We start from the raw sequence: 22,943 nt of genomic DNA, 5'->3' as shown, positions 1-22,943 counted from the left end.
ACCCTACACCGATCATACAATAACGACGCTTTTGCGCTCGTTAATCGTATGTAAAAGGCTTTACACGCTACGATGTCGGGAGCGACTCCGGATGTGCGTCACTTTCGATTTGACCCCACCGACATCGCACCTGCGATATCGTAGTGTGCAAAGCCCGCCTAAGTCATATGAAAAGGATCATTAAAGGGCCACTTCTGACTTTTAAGATTGCTACTTCCAATAGGTAGCACTAAAGTTCGTCTCCTTCCTCCCTGAAGAGACAATTTGAATAGAGAATACAGGAGCCCTTGGCCGAGATGGCTTCCAACAAAACAGCCATGTATTGTGTATGGCCGACTTTAGTCATCTATGCAATGCAGATTAAAGGCAATCTGTCAGCAGGTTTTTGCTCATCTGAGAGCAGCATGATGTAGGCAAATTGACCCTGAATCCAATGATGTATCACTTACTGGGTGCAGCCGTTTTGACACAATCAGACTTTATAGATTTGGCCATGTAGCAAAGCTGAGAGAGCTGCCAGGGTCACACACCAGGCTCTCTATAGAGATTGTTTATTGATAGTGAGGTGTCAATCACAGAAGGTGGCATGCCGGACTGCCATACACTTGACTTTGTAGTCCCAGCAATGAGAAGTCCTGCTGCTTAAACAAACGTAGCAAATAAACAACAGATTGGACCTTGACAAGACAGGCATCCCTGAAGTCTGTTTTAACCCTTGCAGCATGCTGGCTTTAGCTTACATAGCAAAAACCTGCTGACTGATTACCTTTAAAGGGGTGATATTGACTTTTAGGATTTTTCTCCCCAGTAGGTGGCGCTATAGTCCCAGTCCTCTTCTTCACAAGTTTTTTTTGTATTTTTAAAATGAAACTGCTTCCTATTACTTAGCGTTCATAAAACTTTGTTCATAAAGATATTTGCCGATCACATGCATTTTTATTGCGTTTTCGCTTTGGAAACCCGCAAAAATCGGATATGACTTTTTATCTGTGGATTTTCATCATTAAAATTTATGGTGAAAAGCCTCATATAGAATGCATATATAAGGCAAGAGAAATTGATGGGTTGTGGATTTCAAAATTGCACTGAGTTTCTGCAGCATAGAAAGAAACGCAGTGAGCAGGAGCTTTCTACAAATCCATCCACTTAGCTGGAACTGTAAAGGTACGTGACTGCTTTCTGGATGCGGTGGGTCCTGACCTGCGGGGCTGTGAGTCTCCTCTGCTGCAGGAGACCGCAGCTGTTCATACTCACGATCAGGGTTCGGGGCACTGCGGTTTCTCGCTTGTGTTCTCCCTACAGAGGATGCATGTGATTCTGCAGTAAACAATTGACATGCTGCAGTCTGGAAAGACGCACCGCAGGTCAGTGTTTGCTGCGGGAAAAACAAGCACAGGGGGCATGGGATTTCTAGAAATCCATCCACCATGCTTGTATTGTACATTGCTGTGTTTTGGACGCAGCTGAAGCATGCTGCATCCAAAATGCTGTGAATACTGATCATGGGCACGTACCCTAAAGGCCCCGTTACACGCAACGACATATCGTTGGGGTCATGGAATTCGTGACGCACATCCGGCGTCGTTAGCGACGTCGTTGCGTGTAACAGCTTTGAGCGAGTGTTAACGATCAAACATACTCACCTCATCCTTGATCGTTGATACGTCGTTCATTTTCAAAATCTCGTTGGTCGTTGAGGACGCAGGTTGTTTATCATTCCTGAGGCAGCACACATCTATGTGTTGCACCCTGGGAACGACGAACAACAGCTTACCTGCGTCCTCCGGCAACGAGGTGGGCGTGTCGTTAATGCAGCTGGTCAACGCCCCTCCGCTTCTATTGGTCGGCCGCTGTGTGACGTCGCTGTGACGGCGCACGAACCTCCCCCTTAACGAAGAGGTTGTTCGCCGCCCACAGCGACGTCGCTAGGAAGGTAAGTATGTGTGATGGGTGTTAGCGATATTGTGCGCCACGGGCAGCGATTTGCCAGTGACGCACATACGACGGGGGCGGGTGCTTTCACGAGCGACATCGCTAGTGATGTCGCTGCGTGTAAAGCCCCCTTTAGACGCTGCACATGAATATATGAATGTAGACACATGATTTAACTGTGTTGGAAACAAATGATTGCTATGCAGATCCCTTGTGTCTCAGCATTTGTCATTGCAAACCTGTTTAGAGACCCCCATGTAGTGTTGGCCGAACCTCTCTAATGTAACATTGTATTTTTGGGATAAAAATAGCAACAAAAAGAGGAATAAATATCCTCCAAAAATTAGTGTTGCTTACAGCAAAGATGGGCTGCAGTATGTACTTTGCCCAGGCCAAAAACTGGTACTCCAGCAGGATACAGCTAAACCTCCACTAAGTGGAGGCATCACAGGTGCAAGAAGAGCAAATCACACACACGCTTCCAAAAAAATGGAGGGAGTGATTGCTGGATGATAAAACTGTACACTGATGGCTTGCATAGAGCGCTGTTCACACATGTAGATGCACAGTCACAAACCCGCAGCCTATTAGGTGACGCCCATACCATTAGATCAGGCGGGCTCCATCTGTGCACCATACAGGGGCAGGAACTCTAATATGGAAGGCCTAACGGAAAAGAGCCTGGCTGGATCCTGTACAAAAAAATGAGATTTTAGTTTGTATTATGGCCAGAATACGGAAGCCTACAACCCTCATCACGGGAACCTCATGCTTGTACATTGATAGATAACCCTAATTCCTGCTGTCCTTGTTTTCCAGGCTATCCCCTCCATGCTCCAGAAGCTTACTTTCCATACTTCAGAAAGCACAACATCACCGCCATCATCCGGCTCAACAAGAAGATATATGATGCCAAGAGATTTCTAGATGCTGGGTTTGATCATTACGACCTATTCTTCGTAGATGGCAGCACCCCCGGGGACGGCATAGTGCGGAGATTCCTGAACCTCTGTGAGAACACAGATGGGGCAATAGCTGTTCACTGCAAAGGTGAGTTACATAATACCGAGTGAGATTATCTGGATTTTATTAAGAAATTAGCTTGGTGATACACCCAAATTGGCTGCTTTGTTTTCATCTGACCATTTTTCTGGTATCATTGTATAAGGGCACTGATTGCTATTTTGCTTTGTATAACCAGGAGAAGGTCCTGGTACTTTCCTTCTCTTCTCTTATTTGCATGAGTCTAAAAAGGAACCTGCCACTTCACTTCGCTGCCCCCAAATCACTACAATAGTATCATACTGCTTTGTATTAGATTTCACAACATGTTACTATGGGGCTGACTTGGAAACTGCTATATATGGAAGGTTGGGGGCCACACAAATGGCATGGCGGTCATGGGCCACATGTGGCCTCCAGGCTGCAGGTTGTGCACCCCTGAATGGAGCACTAAATGGATGCACTAAACTCCTGCAGTCCCATAAGCAATAAATGGAGCAGTGGTTTGTAGGTTTGACTTGCTCTCCATTTATATGGGGCACTGCAGATCCCCATTCTCGGAATTGCGGGGAATCTCAGAGATCTTAAAGGGAACCTGTCACCTGTTAAAAGGCTATTATCCTACAGATATGGGGTTAATCTGCTGGTTAATAGCGTTTCATGCCTCACCGGCACTTGTAGATTAAACCTCACTGCCAGGAGGAAATAATAATCATATTTATTCACTTATATAGCACCATTAATTCCACAGCGCTTTACATACATCAGCAACACTGTCCCCATTGAGGCTCAAAATCTAAATTCCCTATCAGCCCTATATGTGTTTAGCAGAAAACTGGAGAGGCCGGAGGAAAGCCACGCAAAGACTGGGAAAACAAGCAAACGCCTTAAAGATGTTGGCCTTAGTGGGATTTGAACCTAGGATCCCTGAGCTGCAAAGCAACAGTCTTAACCACTGAGCCACTGTGTCACCTACATGTGGAGTTAATCTGCAGGTTAATAGTGTTTGAACCCTGTCCGGTGTCTGTACAATAAATCCCGCTGGCGGGAGGTATTGACCTTTATTCCTCCCGGCAGCTTTTTGGTGTCAGTCACGGGGTGGCGCCGGCCCGGGTTCAGTCACCGATTGGTGTATAAAGAACGGCAGCTGTAACTGCGCCTCCTGCACTGACTGACAGCTGCTCATCATAAGATCCAGCTGTCAGTCAGTGCGGAGGGTTACAGGTGTCTCTCTCCATGCACAGAGCAGTGACTGAATCCGCGCCGGAACCGCCCCTGTGACTGAAACCAGAATGCTGCCGGGAGGAATAAAGTTGATTACCTCCCGGCTGCGAAGTTTATTGTGCAGGATGCAAACGTAATTAACCTACATATTAACCCCATATCTGCAGGTTAATGGTGTTTTTACAGAGGACAGGTTCCCTTTAAAAACTGTGCAGAATGCAACTACAAAGCAGTTTTGAATGCTCCAAAATGCTGAGATTACAGAATTTTAGTCATTATACAGATATTTAGCTCAGAATTCTTTCAATCGGTATACAGTAAATCATCCCTATTTACAGAAAACTGGAAACCCCCGTAAAACCTGCAGTTATGCCTCTGTCCAGCAGGCTGCGCTGTTTATCCTCGTCCCATTAGTTAAGCTCTTTATCGTATCAGCCGGCTCGAGAGGCCGCACATGTAAATATTTCTATTTATAAGGCGGTAATTAATGTGCACTTAGCGTGCTCCCTGGCCCGGAGTCACACAATTATAGGCATCGGAGAGTAAGTGTCTGTGATTTTCCCGGGCCTCTGGGGCATGGGCGCACTGTCGTTTCCTGTCATTGTTTATCTGCGAAGCAATAGATTTTTCTCATTGGTTATTAAGGGAAGTAAAGTCGGGTTTCTGCCATATCAAACACACAGTTTATTTAATGACTAAAGGGGGCTTTACATGCTACGATATCGTTAATGTTTGGTCGTCGGGGTCAAGTTGTTAGTGACGCACATCCGGCGTCATTAACGATATTGCAGCGTGTGACACTGACCAGCGACCTTAAGCGACCTCAAAAATGGTGAAAATCGTTCACCATGGAGAGGTCGTCCCAAACTCAAAAATCGGTAAGGGTTGTTTATCCAGGTGGTTCATCCCTCATGCGGCAGCACACATCGCTATGTGTGACACCGCAGGAGTGGGGAACGTCTCCTTACCTGCCACCGGCTGCAATGCGGAAGGAAGGAGGTGGGCGGGATGTTACGTCCTGCTCATCTCCGCCCCTCCGCTTTGATTGGCCGGCCGCTTAGTGACGTTGCGGTGACGTCGCTGTGATGCCGAACGTCCCTCCCCTTGAAGGAGGGATTGTTCGGCAGTCACAACGCCGCCGCCGACCAGGTAAGTACGTGTGACGCTGCCGCAGCGATAATGTTCGCTACGGCAGCGATCACAAACAATCGCATGCACGAGGGGGGCGGGTACTTACACGCTTGCTATCGCTACAAATTGCTAGCGATATCGCTACCGTGTAAAGCCCCCTTTAGTGTTACAGTATTCACAATGATGTGTGCCGTAGACTCAGATATTAGGACTTTCCTATTCTTCTGCTAAAAAACTCAAAATATTATGCTATGTGCGCATGTTGCGTAAAGTCCATGCTGAAAAATCTGCAGCGATTTGGCAGTGCATGTGCGCTTCAAATCGCTGCAGAAACACTGTGTAATGAATGCCGTGTGTCTGAAGAATAGATGCCAATTTCATGCTCTCGGGATGCAGCCTCTCCCATAGACAGAGCGGGAGCAGCATCCAAAGCGCACGGAATAAGTGACATGTTACTTTTTTGAGTGCAGCAATTTGGATCAGAATTTCAGCATGCAAATCGCTGCGCTCTCAAACGCAACGTGCGGATGGATTATGCACAATCTTCATAGATTGTGCTGGGGACGCAGGACGCATGCATTTACATTGCAGTGCAATATGCAGCGTAAACGCGTAAAATTACGCAACGTGCGCACATAGCCTTGAGGGAGGTTTTACCTTCAGGTTATCTCCAATCTCAGAAAATGAGTAAAAACGTGTGTCAAGCACAGGCACTTAGTACACTTGAAAACAGGTCAATGCAGACACAAAAAACAGAGGAGTAATACAAGTGGAAATGAAAGGGTTAAATCCTGCGCTGCCTGGAGGTTGTAGATGGATGAATACAATTACCACATGAATAGAAAGCGCTGTATTTGTCAATGCTTTTTGAAGTATCACACTTCTTCTTCAGACAGGGCAGGGTTTAACCCCATCATTTCCAATTGTATTACAAACACAGTAAATGACAGTTGACTGCACCCTCATCACCTGCATCCTGGGTGCACGACCGCCTGAGCAGGCAAAGAGGTATACCAGAAGAAGGTCGGGCACTCCATTCTCCTTGCTTCAATACCTTTTGAAAATCCATGTGTGCACGAGTCTTCAGTACATCACGTGTTTCACAATATCATTCCTTAATCATAATGTCTTACCCATACAAAAAAAATCCCTCTTAAAAAGGTTTCCAAACCATCCCGCCTCTGCCACTTACTTCAATTACAACGTAATTAATCAGTAGGTGTGGAACGGACATTTAACCCATGTGAAAACGGGAAAACAGATAATGTGTGAATATGTAAATAAAAATGACAATAGTCATAAGATGTACTTTACTCTCATGGGTAATAATGGTAAATAATATCTTAAAAGGGGTATTCCCATCTCCAAGATCCTATCCCAATATGTAGTGGGTGTAGGCCTATGTGCCCACGCTGCGAAAAATTTGCGGCATTTGCCGTGATTTTTTTCACGGAAATTCCGCTGATTTTTAAAAAATCAGCAGTACAGCGAGTCCCCAGCCATTTCTATGGCATTTTGGAAATGCTGTGCCCATGCTGCATTTTTTTCCGCAGTGGAAATAATGCAGATTTCCCTGCGGAAAAATCTGCAGCATGTGAATTATTCCTGCTGATTTTTCCGCACAATCCCATACTTACCTGCCTTGATAGAAGACACCGGGAGGAGCGCGGTGGAGCCAGGAGGTGGGCGGGTCCTGCTCGAGCTCCGGTCATGTGACAGCTGGAGCTAGTTCAGGCCCGCCCACCTTCTCCTGCAATGTACAGACAGACATGGCCGGAATGAAGTGCTGCGTGATGGAGGCAACTATAAACGCCCCCGATCACTCAGCACTTGTTCTGCTTTGAGGATGCAGTGCCGAAGCCATGGTACTGTATCCTCAATGCAGAATACCGCAGCATATCCGCAGGACATTCCGCAATACAACCGCAGCATGTAAACAGATAAAGTTGTGCTGCGATTTTCTGGGAGCTCCTGTGGAATGTCCTGCGGAAATATCCACAAGACACTTTCCTTGTGAGCACATAGCCTAATAATAATAATATTAGTAAGTACATCCAATTAGAGGATTGTTTTGCTCATGCTATATCAGCATGAGAAAAAACACTGCTGGTCGGCACTGCCCCATAGTATAACATTGGAGCGAGTGCTATCCAATAAAACATCATATGGCACTCAGCTGTGTTATACACAGGCTATACGCTAGTGTGAGCTAGTCCTTATATTGAGTGTATCAGTGCTGGGGGCTGAGCTATGAGTGAATCTGCTCTGACTGAAAGCCTGAGGCTGTCGGGAAGAATAAAGTTGGTTTCCTCCCAGTAGCAGGGCCTTCATTGTATCCGCAGGTTAATAGTGTTTTTTGACCTGACAGGTTGTCCGGTGAAATGAAGTTTCCACATATCCATAAGGCTATGTGCGCACGTTGCGTCGGAGTACCTGCAGTTTATTCTGCACGTTTTCCTTCCCTTGGTTTTTGACCAAATGGCTTTTGACCATTTTTTAGCGCTAAAAACGCATGCTATTTTTCCGCGTTTTTAGTGCGTTTTCAGCGCTTTTCACATGCTTTTTTGTTAAAAAAAAACGCATATGCGTTTGTCATGTTATTGGACTCAAAAATAAAGTTAAATGATTCAAAAACAAAAATGTCTGCCTTTCCTGTCTAGTTTATGTTAATTTGTCATGATGTCATTTCCTGAAGCAATGATAACTCTAAATTCATCAAGTTAGAACATGAAAACACTTTATATGTTGCAAAATTAAAGTATACAAACATATATTTTGATTCAAAACAATATTTAATTTCGTTACAGAGCTTTATTACACTCATAAAGCATTTTTTTAACACATTTCGACATATGTGCAACATATAATTTATATGCATAATTAAGACATAAGTTTTTGCTACCATAATACAGTAACATAAGATTTTAACAATATAAAATTAATGATCTGAAAATAATTGGCTACTGAAATAGCCATGAGGTTGTTGTTGGGACTGCAAATTTACATTTAACGTAGGGTGTATATTCATTTAGCTACTTTGGTGTTTTTGAGTTTGTATGGGTTGTTGCAAATATTGTTGGTGAACATTTGGATTATAGGTATTTTGATTTACAGAATAAGGTTTGGGTATGTAGATTGGGTTGGGGGCCATAGTTGCAGTATTCTTTTGGGTTGGTGGGTTTTTGACATCTTCAAAAATCTGTTCGATTTTAGAAATTATGAAGCCTGATGAAGGGAAACTACCCTCTTCCTCATAGCAAGTCAGCATCCCACATATGGCTGTCATGCATGTATTTTTTTTCTTTACATCTTTAATTTTCCTAATTCTACCTGCAATACTAATGCCAAAATGATCAATGTCATCTTCTTGGCCAGTTGTATTTAATAATTTTAACGTTTCATTACATATGACTTCTTCCTCTAATTGTATATTTTTGGTGTTTTTTTTTTTGTTTTTTGGCTTTATATATTTTGATGGACCAGAGCTAATTGGTGTAGACCTAGGTGGTGATTTTTCAGGGACACTACCAATTTCTATCTCCCCTTCATTTTCAGAGGAAATGTGATCTATACTGCCAGATGGCCCATCCTGGTGTTGTTGATGAAGGCTCTCTTGCCCTTCTTCATCATCAACAGGTGTTTCTGCTGCTACATTTCCAGAAGTTCTGTTGAAGGCAAAGAAAACATACAAATCAATTAAAAGAAATGTAAATAAGTGTGATGATAATATTATTTTCATAAAACAATGTAAACATACTGTTACATGAATACTTACTCTCTAGTTTTGCGACTTGTGCATAAAAAAGACAGTTCATCATAATAGATGAAATTGGGTTTTTTGGGTGAACTTCCACTTTTCATGCCCTCATTCCTTAGCTTATGAAATCTGTCCTTTACAGAACGCCATCTTTTCCGCACGTCAAGCTCTATTATAATTTTACATGTTAAAAAAAAAAAAGGAAAATGAAATAATTAATTGACCAAACATTGTGTAAAATTAAAAAATACTTAATTTAAACAACAAAAATACCAATTCTATGTTGTAAGGCTGCATCAGCCTCATGCCATTGTGGGAACAGTTCTGCACAAATGGTTCCCCAACAGTCCATCCTCTTTGTTTTCAGCATATATTCAGGGCATGTAGGATCCCATAGGCATGGCATGGATTCAACCTGTTAGGTAATGTATAAATATTGTAATGAAGTGATTACTACATTTATAAGAATATTATAAAGGTTTACCTTATCATCATAACATGTGTCTTGCAAATTCAGCAAACAAACATCAAAGCAAATATACAACAATTAAATAAGGTATGTATTTCTAACCTGTTAAACACACAAATTACTTTTGTTGTAGGATTCAAACAATTTGTGAAGTTGTCAAGGAATATTAAGTATAGTTTTAAAGCCATTTAGCAATAAGTTAAAAACTATAATTAAAGATAAATTTGTATAAAAATGAAAAATAATCATGTACTTACCATAGAAATTAATTTAGCAACATCGATTTTCATTCTCTGAAACCAAGCCATTTTATATTTAACTAGTTCAAAGTATTTATATTATGAGAAATCACAATAGTAGCAGGCACTGAAACATACTCAGCTCTGTATTTATAGTTAACAGGAAGTGATGTAGGTAATGACGTTTGTGCCTTGGTTCTTTCCCTACTGCAACTGCGTTTTTGGTATGGAAAACGCTGGTAAAAAGCATGTAAAACGCATATTAAACGCAGAATATTCACTCCAATATGCGTTTTGCCATTTCTCATTGACTCCAATGTTAAGGAAACGCTGCAGAAATGGCAAAAACAACTGACATGCTGCTTCTTTTTCAGCATGGTTTTTGACCACAAATATGCAAATTAAACGCTGCAAAAAAAAAGCAAAGTGCAGACAGGATTTCTGCTTTTCCCATAGACTTTGCTGGCAATCAAAAACGCATGTGTTTTTGCGCAAAAACGCTGCTGCTGAAAACACTGCAGAAACGCGGAAAAAAACGCAACGTGCGAACATAGCCTAAGAGAGTTTATAACTAGTGATGAGCGAGCACTACCATGCTCAGGTGCTCAGTACTCGTAACCAGCAGTTGGATTCTTATGGGCGCGACTCAAGTACCCAAGAATAATGGAAGTCAATAGGGAACTCAAGTATTTTTACGAGAGAACATGAACAGCAGAACTTGGAAGTTTTCTTCCCATTAGAATGCAGTGTCTGTTCTACCGCTGGTCCTTTCCACCTCTATGGGACTGTCATACGCAGGAAATAATGAATGAATGGAGTCGGGAACGAGCATGTACATTGCTGTTTCCACCACCTGGCAACTGGGTGGGGGGTTCCAGAGATCAGACCCTCACCAATCAATTAGTGATTACTAATGGATATGTGTAGACAAATGCTTTAAGGCTATGTGCGCACTAGAAAGTGACTTTTCCTTAAGAAAAAAACGGACCCTCTGAAAGAATCCTGCACCCACGGTAAAAACCGCGGTAAAACTGCTCCCGTGTTTTTGCCGCGGGTTTGCCGCAGATTTCCCGCAGATTGCTCCCTGCAGATTTTTACCATTATCTATGGCAAAAACCGCAGGTACCTTCAGAAAAGAAGTGACACACATTAATTCCGCAGCAAAAAATCCGCGGTTATAAAAAAACGCAGTGTGCGCACAGCATTTTTTTTAAAACCCATAGGGTTTGCTGGGGAATGACTGCAGCAATGTTAGACACATTTTCTGCAGCAAATCTGCGGAAAATCCACGGTAAATCCGCAGCGTGCGCACAGGACCTAAAGGTACACAAACCGCTGCAATATAATCCATTTTATATTTTCATTATAATAATCTTATCTTATTTATTTCTTTTATGGTCTGTCCCTTTACAGTCAGAAAAGACTATCGGGAGGATTTACTTCTTTTTTTCCCCACTATATTATTCCGCTGTAATTGTAGCGTCACAGAAGTACATGTTATATGGGAAGTCGTCACTGTTAGGACTTTCCTGGGTGTTGGGTGTCAGGAAAATTGGAGTTGATATTAAAGTAGTAACTCTGACTCCAGCTTTAACCCCTTAGTGACTAAGCCAAACTTTTCAAATTTGACGTGTCACTTTATGTGGTAGTAACTCTGGAATGTTTACACATATCCCAGTGCTTTTGAGGTTTTTTTGTGACACATTATACTTAATGATACTCTATGATATTACTATTGACAGCACTATCTAGTATTTTAAACAACCATGGTCGGTGCCAACACCAATTGTGGCTGATACAGCAGGGTGTCAGCTATAGGGGACAGCTGCATTTTCACCCATTATTGGTGGTCGTTAAGGGTTAAAAAATATATTTTCTGTTACTGATATCATATAATTAATTAAACTGTCAAAAGATTTTAGAAAAGTATATATTTTATGTTCTATCAAACTAAGGCCCCAATTAATTAAAAAAATGATAACCAGGATGCTCTAGTAGTCATAATAATTCAGCTATCACCTCTTCTGCAATATTTCTGGTCATTTATACTAGGTATTTCTTTGTCGCTCCTAATTGGGAGACCCAGACAATCGGGTGTATAGCTACTGCCTCCGGAGGCCACACAAAGTATTACACTTAAAAGTGTAAGGCCCCTCCCCTTCTGGCTATACACCCTCCCGTGGGATCACGGGCTCCTCAGCTTTCATGTATTTTATGCTTGCAGCTATACATTGCACTGTACGGTCGCGGTGATTCTCTCCTATATACCCTCCTAGATTACTCAGAGGACACAACAGCATGTCAACCGCAAAAAGCAAAGGTGCCAAGGCACAGGCTTTCTATGCTGCTTGTACCGCATGTGGGGCTGTTCTACCGGCAGGTTCCACTGATCCCCACTGTGTGCAGTGCTCGGCCCCTGTGGCACTTGCTCGGCCGGGGCCTCTGCTGGAGGTGACCCAGGCAGAACCTCCTGTGAATACTGTCCAGGTGACAGGGACGGAGTTTGCAGTTTTTGCTGACAGATTGTCTGTGACTATGACTAAAATTCTTGAAACATTGCAGTCTAGACCAGTAACTCAGGCCATGGGCACTGTTAACTCATTGCTCCTTGGTCCCCCTCAGTTGGAACAGCTCCGGGATCCGGGGGTGTCACTTACATCCCAGGGTGATGGCTCTGACACGGACGACAGTCCCAGACAGCCTAAACGAGCTCGCTATGAGCGGCCCTCGACTTCATCTCACTGGTCAGGGTCCCAGCAGGACTCTCTGTATGATGAGGCGGAGGTAGCTGATCAGGATTCTGATCCTGAGACCGCTCTCAATTTAGATACACCTGACGGTGACGCCATAGTGAATGATCTTATAGCGTCCATCAATAAAATGTTGGACATTTCTCCCCCTGATCCTCTTGTGGAAGAGACAGCTTCACAGCAGGAGAAATTCCATTTCAGGTATCCCAAGCGTAAATTAAGTGTTTTTCTGGATCACTCTGACTTTAGAGAAGCAATCCAGAAGCACCACGCTTATCCGGATAAGCGTTTTTCCAAACGGCTTAAGGATACACGTTATCCTTTTCCCCCTGACGTGGTCAAGGGCTGGACCCAGTGTCCCAAGGTGGATCCTCCAATCTCCAGGCTTGCAGCCAGATCCTTAGTTGCAGTGGAAGATGGGGCGGCACTTAAGGATGCCACTGACAGGCAGATGGAGCTCTGGTTGAAGTCCATCTATGAGGCTATCGGCGCGTCGTTTGCTCCAGCATTCGCAGCCGTATGGGCACTCCAAGCTATTTCAGCTGGTCTTACACAGATTGACACGGTCACACGTACATCTGCTCCGCAGGTGGCACCCTTAACCTCTCAAATGGCGTCCGCCAACTCCGTGGTTTTACGCAGAGCCTTGTGGTTAAGAGAATGGAAGGCAGATTCTGCTTCCAAAAAGTGTTTAACCAGTTTGCCTTTCTCTCGTGACCGACTGTTTGGTGAGCGCTTGGATGAAATCATTAAACACTCCAAGGGTAAAGATTCATCCTTACCTCAGCCCAGACAAAACAAACCCCAACAGAGGAGAGGACAGTCGGGGTTTCGGTCCTTTCGAGGCTCAGGCAGGTCCCAATTCTCCTCGTCCAAAAGGACTCAAAAGGATCAGAGGAGCTCAGATTCTTGGCGGACTCAGTCACGCCCAAAAAAGACAGCCGGAAGACCCGCTACCAAGGCGGCTTCCTCATGACTTTCGGCCTCCTCTCTCCGCATCCTCGGTCGGTGGCAGGCTCTCCCGCTTTGGCGACATTTGGCTGCCACAGGTCACAGACCGTTGGGTGAGAGACATTCTGTCTCACGGGTACAGGATAGAGTTCAGCTCTCGTCCTCCAACTCGCTTCTTCAGAACTTCTCCACCTCCCGACCGAGTCGATGCTCTGCTGCTAGCGGTGTCCACTATAAAAGCGGAAGGAGTGGTGACCCCCGTCCCTCTTCAGGAACAGGGTCACGGTTTTTACTCCAACTTGTTTGTGGTGCCAAAAAAGGACGGGTCATTCCGTCCCGTTCTGGATCTAAAACTGCTCAACAAGCACGTAAAAACCAGGAGGTTCCGAATGGAATCCCTTCGCTCCGTCATCGCCTCAATGTCTCAAGGAGATTTCCTAGCATCTATAGACATCAAGGATGCTTATCTCCACGTGCCGATTGCTCCAGAGCACCAGCGTTTTCTACGCTTCGTTATAGGAGACGAACACCTTCAGTTCGTAGCTCTGCCTTTCGGGCTGGCGACAGCCCCACGTGTCTTCACCAAGGTCATGGCAGCAGTAGTAGCAGTCCTGCACTCTCAAGGTCACTCTGTGATCCCGTATTTGGACGATCTACTTGTCAAGGCACCCTCTCAAGAGGCATGCCAACACAGCCTGAACGTTGCGCTGGAGACTCTCCAGAGTTTCGGGTGGATCATCAACTTTTCAAAGTCAAATCTAACCCCGACCCAATCGCTAACATATCTTGGCATGGAGTTTCATACTCTCTCAGCGATAGTGAAGCTTCCGCTGGACAAACAGCGTTCACTACAGACAGGGGTGCAATCTCTCCTTCAAGGCCAGTCACACCCCTTGAGACGCCTCATGCACTTCCTAGGGAAGATGGTAGCAGCAATGGAAGCAGTCCCTTTCGCGCAGTTTCATCTCCGTCCACTACAATGGGACATTCTCCGCCAATGGGACGGGAAGTCGACGTCACTCGACAGAGACGTCTCCCTTTCTCAGGCGGCCAAGGAATCTCTTCGGTGGTGGCTTCTTCCCACCGCTTTGTCGAAAGGAAAGTCATTTCTACCACCATCCTGGGAGGTAGTCACGACAGACGCGAGTCTATCGGGGTGGGGAGCAGTGTTTCTCCACCACAGGGCTCAAGGGACGTGGACTCAGGAAGAGTCCACCCTTCAGATCAATGTTCTGGAAATCAGAGCAGTGTATCTTGCCCTACAAGCCTTCCAGCAGTGGCTGGAAGGCAAGCAGATCCGAATTCAGTCGGACAACTCCACAGCGGTAGCGTACATCAACCACCAAGGTGGAACACGCAGTCGGCAAGCCTTCCAGGAAGTCCGGCGGATTCTGACGTGGGTGGAAGACACAGCATCCACCATATCCGCAGTTCACATCCCAGGCGTGGAAAACTGGGAAGCAGACTTCCTCAGTCGCCAGGGTATGGACCCAGGGGAATGGTCCCTTCACCCGGACGTGTTTCAGGAGATCTGTTGCTGCTGGGGGATGCCGGACGTCGACCTGATGGCGTCACGGCACAACAACAAGGTCCCGGCTTTCATGGCACGGTCTCACGATCACCGAGCTCTGGCGGCAGACGCCTTAGTTCAGGATTGGTCACAGTTCCGGCTACCTTATGTGTTCCCACCTCTGGCATTGTTACCCAGAGTGCTGCGCAAGATCAGGGCCGACTGCCGCCGCGCCATCCTCGTCGCTCCAGACTGGCCGAGGAGATCGTGGTACCCAGATCTGTGGCACCTCACGGTGGGCCAACCATGGGCACTACCAGAACGACCAGACTTGCTGTCTCAAAGGCCGTTTTTCCATCTGAATTCTGCGGCCCTGAACCTGACTGTGTGGCCATTGAGTCCTGGATCCTAGCGTCTTCAGGATTATCTCGAAAGGTTATTGCCACCATGAGACAGGCTAGGAAACCATCCTCCGCCAAGATCTACCACAGGACGTGGAAGATATTCTTATCTTGGTGCGCTGCTCAGGGAGTTTCTCCCTGGCCTTTTGCATTGCCTACTTTTCTTTCCTTCCTGCAATCCGGGTTGGAAAAAGGTTTGTCGCTCAGCTCCCTTAAAGGACAAGTCTCAGCGCTATCTGTATTTTTTCAGAAACGCCTAGCACGACTTACTCAGGTACGCACGTTCCTGCAAGGAGTTTGTCATATCGTTCCTCCTTACCAGCGGCCGTTAGAGCCCTGGGATCTGAACAAGGTTCTAATTGCTCTCCAGAAGCCGCCTTTCGAGCCGATGAAGGATGTTTCCCTTTCTCGTCTTTCACAGAAAGTGGCCTTTCTAGTAGCGGTCACGTCTCTTCGGAGAGTGTCCGAGCTAGCGGCGCTGTCATGCAAATCTCCCTTCCTGGTGTTTCACCAGGACAAGGTGGTTCTACGTCCGATTCCTGAGTTTCTCCCTAAGGTGGTATCTCCCTTTCATCTCAATCAGGATGTCACATTACCTTCCTTGTGTCCTCATCCAGTCCATCAATTTGAGAAAAGTTTGCATTTGTTGGATCTGGTCAGAGCACTCAGGATCTACATTTCCCGCACGGCGCCCTTTCGCCGCTCGGATGCACTCTTTGTCCTTGTCGCTGGTCAGCGTAAAGGGTCGCAAGCTTCCAAATCCACCCTGGCTCGGTGGATCAAGGAACCAATTCTTGAAACCTACCGTTCTGCGGGGCTTCCGGTTCCTTCAGGGCTGAAGGCCCATTCTACCAGAGCCGTGGGTGCGTCCTGGGCATTACGGCACCAGGCTACGGCTCAGCAGGTGTGCCAGGCGGCTACCTGGTCGAGTCTGCACACCTTTACCAAGCATTATCAGGTGCATACCTACGCTTCGGCGGACGCCAGCCTAGGTAGACAAGTCCTTCAGGCGGCGGTTGCCCACCTGTAGGACAGGGCTGTTTGACGGCCCTATCACGAGGTATTCTTTTACCCACCCAGGGACTGCTTTTGGACGTCCCAATTGTCTGGGTCTCCCAATTAGGAGCGACAAAGAAGAAGGGAATTTTGTTTACTTACCGTAAATTCCTTTTCTTCTAGCTCCAATTGGGAGACCCAGCACCCGCCCTGTTTTCTTAGGGATTTTTGTTTTTTTCGGGTACACATGTTGTTCATGTTGAATGGTTTCGGTTCTCCGAGGTTTCTTCGGATTGAATTTGTCTTTAAACCTGTTATTGGCTTTCCTCCTTCTTGCTTTTGCACTAAAACTGAGGAGCCCGTGATCCCACGGGAGGGTGTATAGCCAGAAGGGGAGGGGCCTTACACTTTTAAGTGTAATACTTTGTGTGGCCTCCGGAGGCAGTAGCTATACACCCGATTGTCTGGGTCTCCCAATTGGAGCTAGAAGAAAAGGAATTTACGGTAAGTAAACAAAATTCCCTTCTTTCATGCTTCTCCAGATCCGCCCTAGCGTAATACTTATATTAACAATTATTGGCCATTTATGATAGAGTTGGAGTCAGATTATGGGGAAAAAAACTATTGTTGGAGTTGTAAACTTGGGATTAGATCTAAAAGCAGCCTCCAGCTACCACCAATAGAGGCAATGACACTACAGCTGCCTGTTCTACCCACAGTGCACAGTGAAAAGACAGCAGTCAAGAAAAACGCCTCTGTCTTCTCTCCAGTGTCCCGATCAGTCCTTCACTGTATTGCTCCAGTAACTTGCAAAACTCCCCTACCAGCATCTAATGTACTATGGCGCTGGCTTTAGCAACCTGTACTATGTGTTGTAACCATACGGTGGGCAGTTTTCAACAATTTTACAGGGGAAGCATGACAGTGCTCAATGAAATCAATGAGCTGTCCCTGTCAGGAATTTCAAAATTGGCTTTTTAAGGGTATGACCGCACTTTGCGTTTCCACGTGCGTTTCAGCTGCTTTTTAGGTCCGTTTTGAACTGCAGCGTATTCATGCCAAAAGGCATACGTTTTGCTTTTCCATAATAGTATATGGAAAATGTAGATTTCTAGACCGCACTTTGCGTTTTAAAACGCTGCGTTTAATTGGCTTAATTTGTGGCAAAAACCATGCGTTCAAAGAAGCAGCATGTCAATTGTTTTGCCATTTCTGCAGCGTTTTGCTAACATTGAAGTCAATGAGAAGTATCAAAAGCAACAAACATCAAAATTCCTGCGTTTTACATGCTTTTTAGACATTAAAATAATGGAATAATATGTCCCTTTACACACACACACACACACACACACACACACACATAGTCTGACAATTAAATTTTTGAAAATTATGATTTTATCGCTATTTTAGCAATAAATATTATAAAACCGCTATAATTTCATGAAATATAACTATTTTCTTAAATAATTCAAAAATTATGTTTTGCTTTTTTTCCTCTTTTTTCATTCTGTTTGACTATTTAATCTTTATTTAGCAGTGTCTTGATGTTCAAAACGTAGGGAAAAAGCATGTAAATAGGGCTGAAAATGCATCTAAAACGCGGTAAATACGCATGGGTTTTTAGCGCTAAATTTCAGAAAAAGGCAACTTTGGCTAAATCAATTAATTCCAAAACGTGCGTTTAGAAATGCAACTAGGACGACGCAAAGTGCGGTCATAGCCTTAAACCACAATCTATCTGCAGGAAATAAAGGGAGAGACTGGTGGCCATATAGGTTTCCTCTCTTGACGTACGGCCCAATTCATCATTTGAGATATATTGATGTTACTTTTATTCATGTGGTTCATGAATTTGGCGCAAATTCAAAATCTTCAACCTGTTTATGTGACTTTTCAGCACCAAAAATTGCAAATCCTTTAAAAGTTACAAAAATGTGCCTAATTCAAAACTCCTCCAGAAACCTTGCTTCAGGCAAAGACTTGAGTCAGATGTGTAAAAAAGGTGACTTTTGGTAGACGTCGCATTTCATGAATTTGTCTAGATTTGCCTGAATCTGGATAAGTAAAGTTGTTGAGCAAAAATCAAAAAAGACTTCAAAAAGAAAGAGATTTTTAAAAGTTTAGAAAATATAAAAAATTAAGTAAAAAGTGGGGTATAGAGAATGAGGCACTAAGGGGTACTTTGCACGCTGCGACATCGCAGGCCGATGCTGCGATGCCGAGCGCGATAGTACCCACCCCCGTCGCAGCAGCGATATCCTTGTGATAGCTGCCGTAGCGAACATTATCGCTACGGCAGCTTCACATGGACTCACCTGTCCTGCGACCGTCGCTCTGGCCGGCGACCCACCTCCTTATTAAGGGGGCGGGTCGTGCGGCGTCATAGCGACGTCACACGCCAGGCGGCCAATCGGAGCGGAGGGGCGGAGATGAGTGGGGTGTAAACATCCCGCCCATCTCCTTCCTTCCGCATATCCTACGGAAGCCGCAGTGACGCCGGTAGGAGATGTTCCTCGCTCCTGCGGCTTCACACACAGCGATGTGTGCTGCCGCAGGAGCGAGGAACGACATCGGACCGTCGCGTCAGCGTAATCATGGATTACGCCGACGCTGCACCGATGATACGATTACGACGCTTTTGCGCTCGTTAATCGTATCATCGAGCCTTTACACACTACGATGTCGCATGCGATGCCGGAAGTGCGTCATTTTCAATTTGACCCCACCGACATCGCAGGTGCGATGTCGTAGTGTGCAAAGCCCGCCTTAGGCTACATTCACACTTGTTTTGTTTTGCATCTGCCGCAATCCGTCGCCTTAAGGAATTACGGTATCCTGCAAAAATTATGCGACGGATTGCAACAGATGGCCTCGCGTTGCATCTGCTGCGTGACGACAGACCTGATGGATTTAAAACAACGGAAGTGTGAATGTAGCCTAATACTAAAGCCAGCAAATCACTGCAGAAACGAGAATGAAGGATGAATTGCAGCCTTGGTCTTGTGGCTTTTCAGCCAGTCTGCTTTTATCCTTCAATAATTAAAGACTTCACAGATCATCTCACCTCTCTTTTCGTTGTTTCCCACAGCTGGCCTAGGCAGGACAGGTACTTTGATTGCTTGTTATATCATGAAGCACTACAGATTCACACATGCCGAAGCAATAGCGTGGATTAGAATATGTCGACCTGGTTCCATCATCGGGCCCCAACAACACTTCCTGGAAGAGTAAGTTATGTGTATGGATGATGGAACGCTCAAACTCTGGCATGAGCTCCCGTTACTCTAACTGGAGGCCAGCAACTTATGTGACACTTGAGTAATTAACACAATCTATTCAACATACCAGTGTCTCTAAACTGTGCCCCATTGTGTGTAGTCGCAGCCGCACACAACGGGGCACACCATATAGTCGCAGCCACACACACTGGTGCACACCATGTAGTTGCATCCACACACCAGTGCACACCAGGTAGTCACAGCCACACACACTGGTGCACACCATGTAGTTGCATCCACACACCAGTGCACACCATGTAGTCACAGCCACACACACTGGTGCACACCATGTAGTTGCATCCACACACCAGTGCACACCATGTAGTCACAGCCACACACACTGGTGCACACCATGTAGTTGCATCCACACACCATATAGTTGTAGCCACACACCGAACTCTTGCTGACTACAGCCTCTCTTTATAATCAGTAATGCTACAGAGACTATTAATGGCAACCATTTCAAATTGTAGATATACATTTTAAAAAAAATATCATTTTTTTATCATTTTATAGTAATTTTTAGGTTTTAGTGATAAAATGAATGTTAATTTTCTTATTATATGGCTTCTTTAGGGCTCTTTCACACGAGTGCAATCTGATATTTTGTCGGATAGCACTCAACCCAGAGTTTAAGCCGAGTATCATTAACATAATTGGGCAATTCTCTCGCATGTCAGAATATCCGCCCGTGTGAGCGAGCCCTTTGCAAATTATAGCTGTGACCAGAGTATATTGCCAAGTACGTATAAGATGCCTCTTCATGCAATAGAATTTCTTCAGCTGTGAATGGGACAATTTCTGCATTTTGTTGTTATCATTATAAGAACGGACTTAAGCTGTGGAAGACTAATGTCTTCTTGCCTCGTCTTTAGGAAGCAGGCTTGGCTGTGGTTGCAGGGAGATCTCCACAGGAGTAAACAGAAACAGATCCAACTGGAAGATGGAACAGTGAACCGGATCTTATCGGAGTTTGAAGATCTGTCTGTGAGCAGCAGGATCAGCCGCCATCACAGTATGGACAGATCAGGGGAGGTTAGTGTGTCCGGGAGTCAGTGGCATGTCTACATGTTACATCTGATATCCTCTAAATATAATTTATTGCACAGCTCTTCCATACTGTCGAGACCCATTTATGCATTATTGTTGTTGCCTTTTCCTCATTTGGTTCATATTTGTGTCAATGTAGCTTTGTGTTACCCAAAAATTAGGTGATGGGCCTTTATACCTGTTAAAATGTTGCATAATTATAAGGGAGTCTTGCAATTTATCATCAATCCACCAAATGAGAGCTACATATCTGATCTGTTGGGGCTCATACCATAGGACCCCCAGCAGTTATGAGTATGGAGGTTGTGTGTCCTGTACTAGAGTGAAGCATCAGCCATCCTTTGCCTAGAGATTGGGACCCAGCGATCATATACTTAACACGTATTAGTTTTTTAAGACATATAGCAAGGTTAGTACACCCATCATATTAAAGAGAATCTGTCAGTAGGATCAACCCCCTAAGCTGTATATATTGCCATTTAGGTAATAGAAAGCTGGATACAATAATACCTTGATATCTGTGATCTTATTCTAGAGAAATCCATGTTTTTACTGACATGTAAATGAGCTCATAAGATCTTTGGACTGAACACAGATATCTCCAAGAATCTGGCTCCAGAGCTTATTTTACATGAAACAGGGCATTACCAGTGTGAGACATGTAATGACCGACATTAAGGAATAACGTTTGGAACTCCATTCTATGTCTGAACTGGGTGCAAAAAACCTAAAAAACATCACTATGGGGAGATAAGGTATGCACACCAGTGACTATGGAAGGGGAATACATGTAATAGCAGAAACTGCTGTGTGAATACTGACATGAAAAATTCAATAGCTATATGTATAGAATGAAATTTGAAAAATGGAACCTGCATTACTGCCATGAATATATGAATAAAGAGAAATTTAGCTACTGAATTGATCAATGCAATAGAGCCCCAACACTACGCCAAAGTATTTCTCTACGTTGGGGTCCCTAGCTTGTGTGTGTCCTCTCATGCAGTTAAAAAACTTACCGTGTATGGGAAGCTGAGACCCAGGCTATATATACGATGTGGATTGGCAATAGGTGTGTATGGGGAGGGTTCACAAACGAAAAATTACTAACATTAAGGAATAACGTTTGGAACTCCATTCTATGTCTGAACTGGGTGCAAAAAACCTAAAAAACATCACTATGGGGAGATAAGGTATGCACACCAGTGACTATGGAAGGGGAATACATGTAATAGCAGAAACTGCTGTGTGAATACTGTGAATACATATATTCATGGCAGTAATGCAGGTTCCATTTTTACATTTCATTCTATACATATAGCTATTGAATTTTTCATGTCAGTATTCACACAGCAGTTTCTGCTATTACATGTATTCCCCTTCCATAGTCACTGGTGTGCATACCTTATCTCCCCATAGTGATGTTTTTTAGGTTTTTTGCACCCAGTTCAGACATAGAATGGAGTTCCAAACGTTATTCCTTAATGTTAGTAATTTTTCGTTTGTGAACCCTCCCCATACACACCTATTGCCAATCCACATCGTATATATAGCCTGGGTCTCAGCTTCCCATACACGGTAAGTTTTTTAACTGCATGAGAGGACACACACAAGCTAGGGACCCCAACGTAGAGAAATACTTTGGCGTAGTGTTGGGGCTCTATTGCATTGATCAATTCAGTAGCTAAATTTCTCTTTATTCATATATTCATGGCAGTAATGCAGGTTCCATTTTTCACATTTCATTCTATACATATAGCTATTGAATTTTTCAGGTCAGTATTCACACAGCAGTTTCTGCTATTACATGTATTCCCCTTCCATAGTCACTGGTGTGCATACCTTATCTCCCCATGTAATGACCGACAGCCTGCTCTACATGTCTTACACTGGTAACTCCCACTTTTATCTAAAGTAAGCTCTGGAGGCAGATTCTCTGGAAAATGTATGGATTTTTCTGGAATAAAACATCAGATTACAAATATCAAGTTATAACTTCATTCAGTGTTCTATGAACTACGTGCCCATATAGATGGCGTAGGAGGGTTGATCCTACTCACAGATTCCCTTTAAATTAATGTAGAAATGCACAAAAGCTGTGGCCAATATGCAGAGATTTGCATACAACGTGCGTTAGCACACTGCCATTAATAAATACAAGGATTGTACTATTGCTATACATGTAAGGAAAGGTCAGGTATCAAAAAGTTTAGAAGGCATCTATCAGTGACAAGAACTCATTGGATGGACCTT

At 44.4% G+C, this 22,943-nt stretch overlaps 1 protein-coding gene across 2 annotated transcripts in view; it reads left to right on the top strand.

The window, feature by feature from the left end:
- Positions 1–22,943, top strand: part of CDC14A (cell division cycle 14A) — a 182,813-nt gene that overhangs the window by 123,303 nt on the left and 36,567 nt on the right. For both annotated transcript variants that reach the window (XM_075322219.1, XM_075322218.1), the window contains exons 9-11: positions 2,752–2,982; positions 19,451–19,589; positions 20,516–20,675. In XM_075322219.1, the coding sequence (XP_075178334.1) occupies positions 2,752–2,982; positions 19,451–19,589; positions 20,516–20,675 (530 nt within the window). The remainder of the gene's footprint in view (positions 1–2,751; positions 2,983–19,450; positions 19,590–20,515; positions 20,676–22,943) is intronic.

The sequence above is a fragment of the Anomaloglossus baeobatrachus genome, chromosome 8, assembly GCF_048569485.1.
Source record: "Anomaloglossus baeobatrachus isolate aAnoBae1 chromosome 8, aAnoBae1.hap1, whole genome shotgun sequence".
NCBI lineage: Eukaryota > Metazoa > Chordata > Amphibia > Anura > Aromobatidae > Anomaloglossus > Anomaloglossus baeobatrachus.
This window is presented reverse-complemented; position numbering and strand designations above follow the sequence as displayed.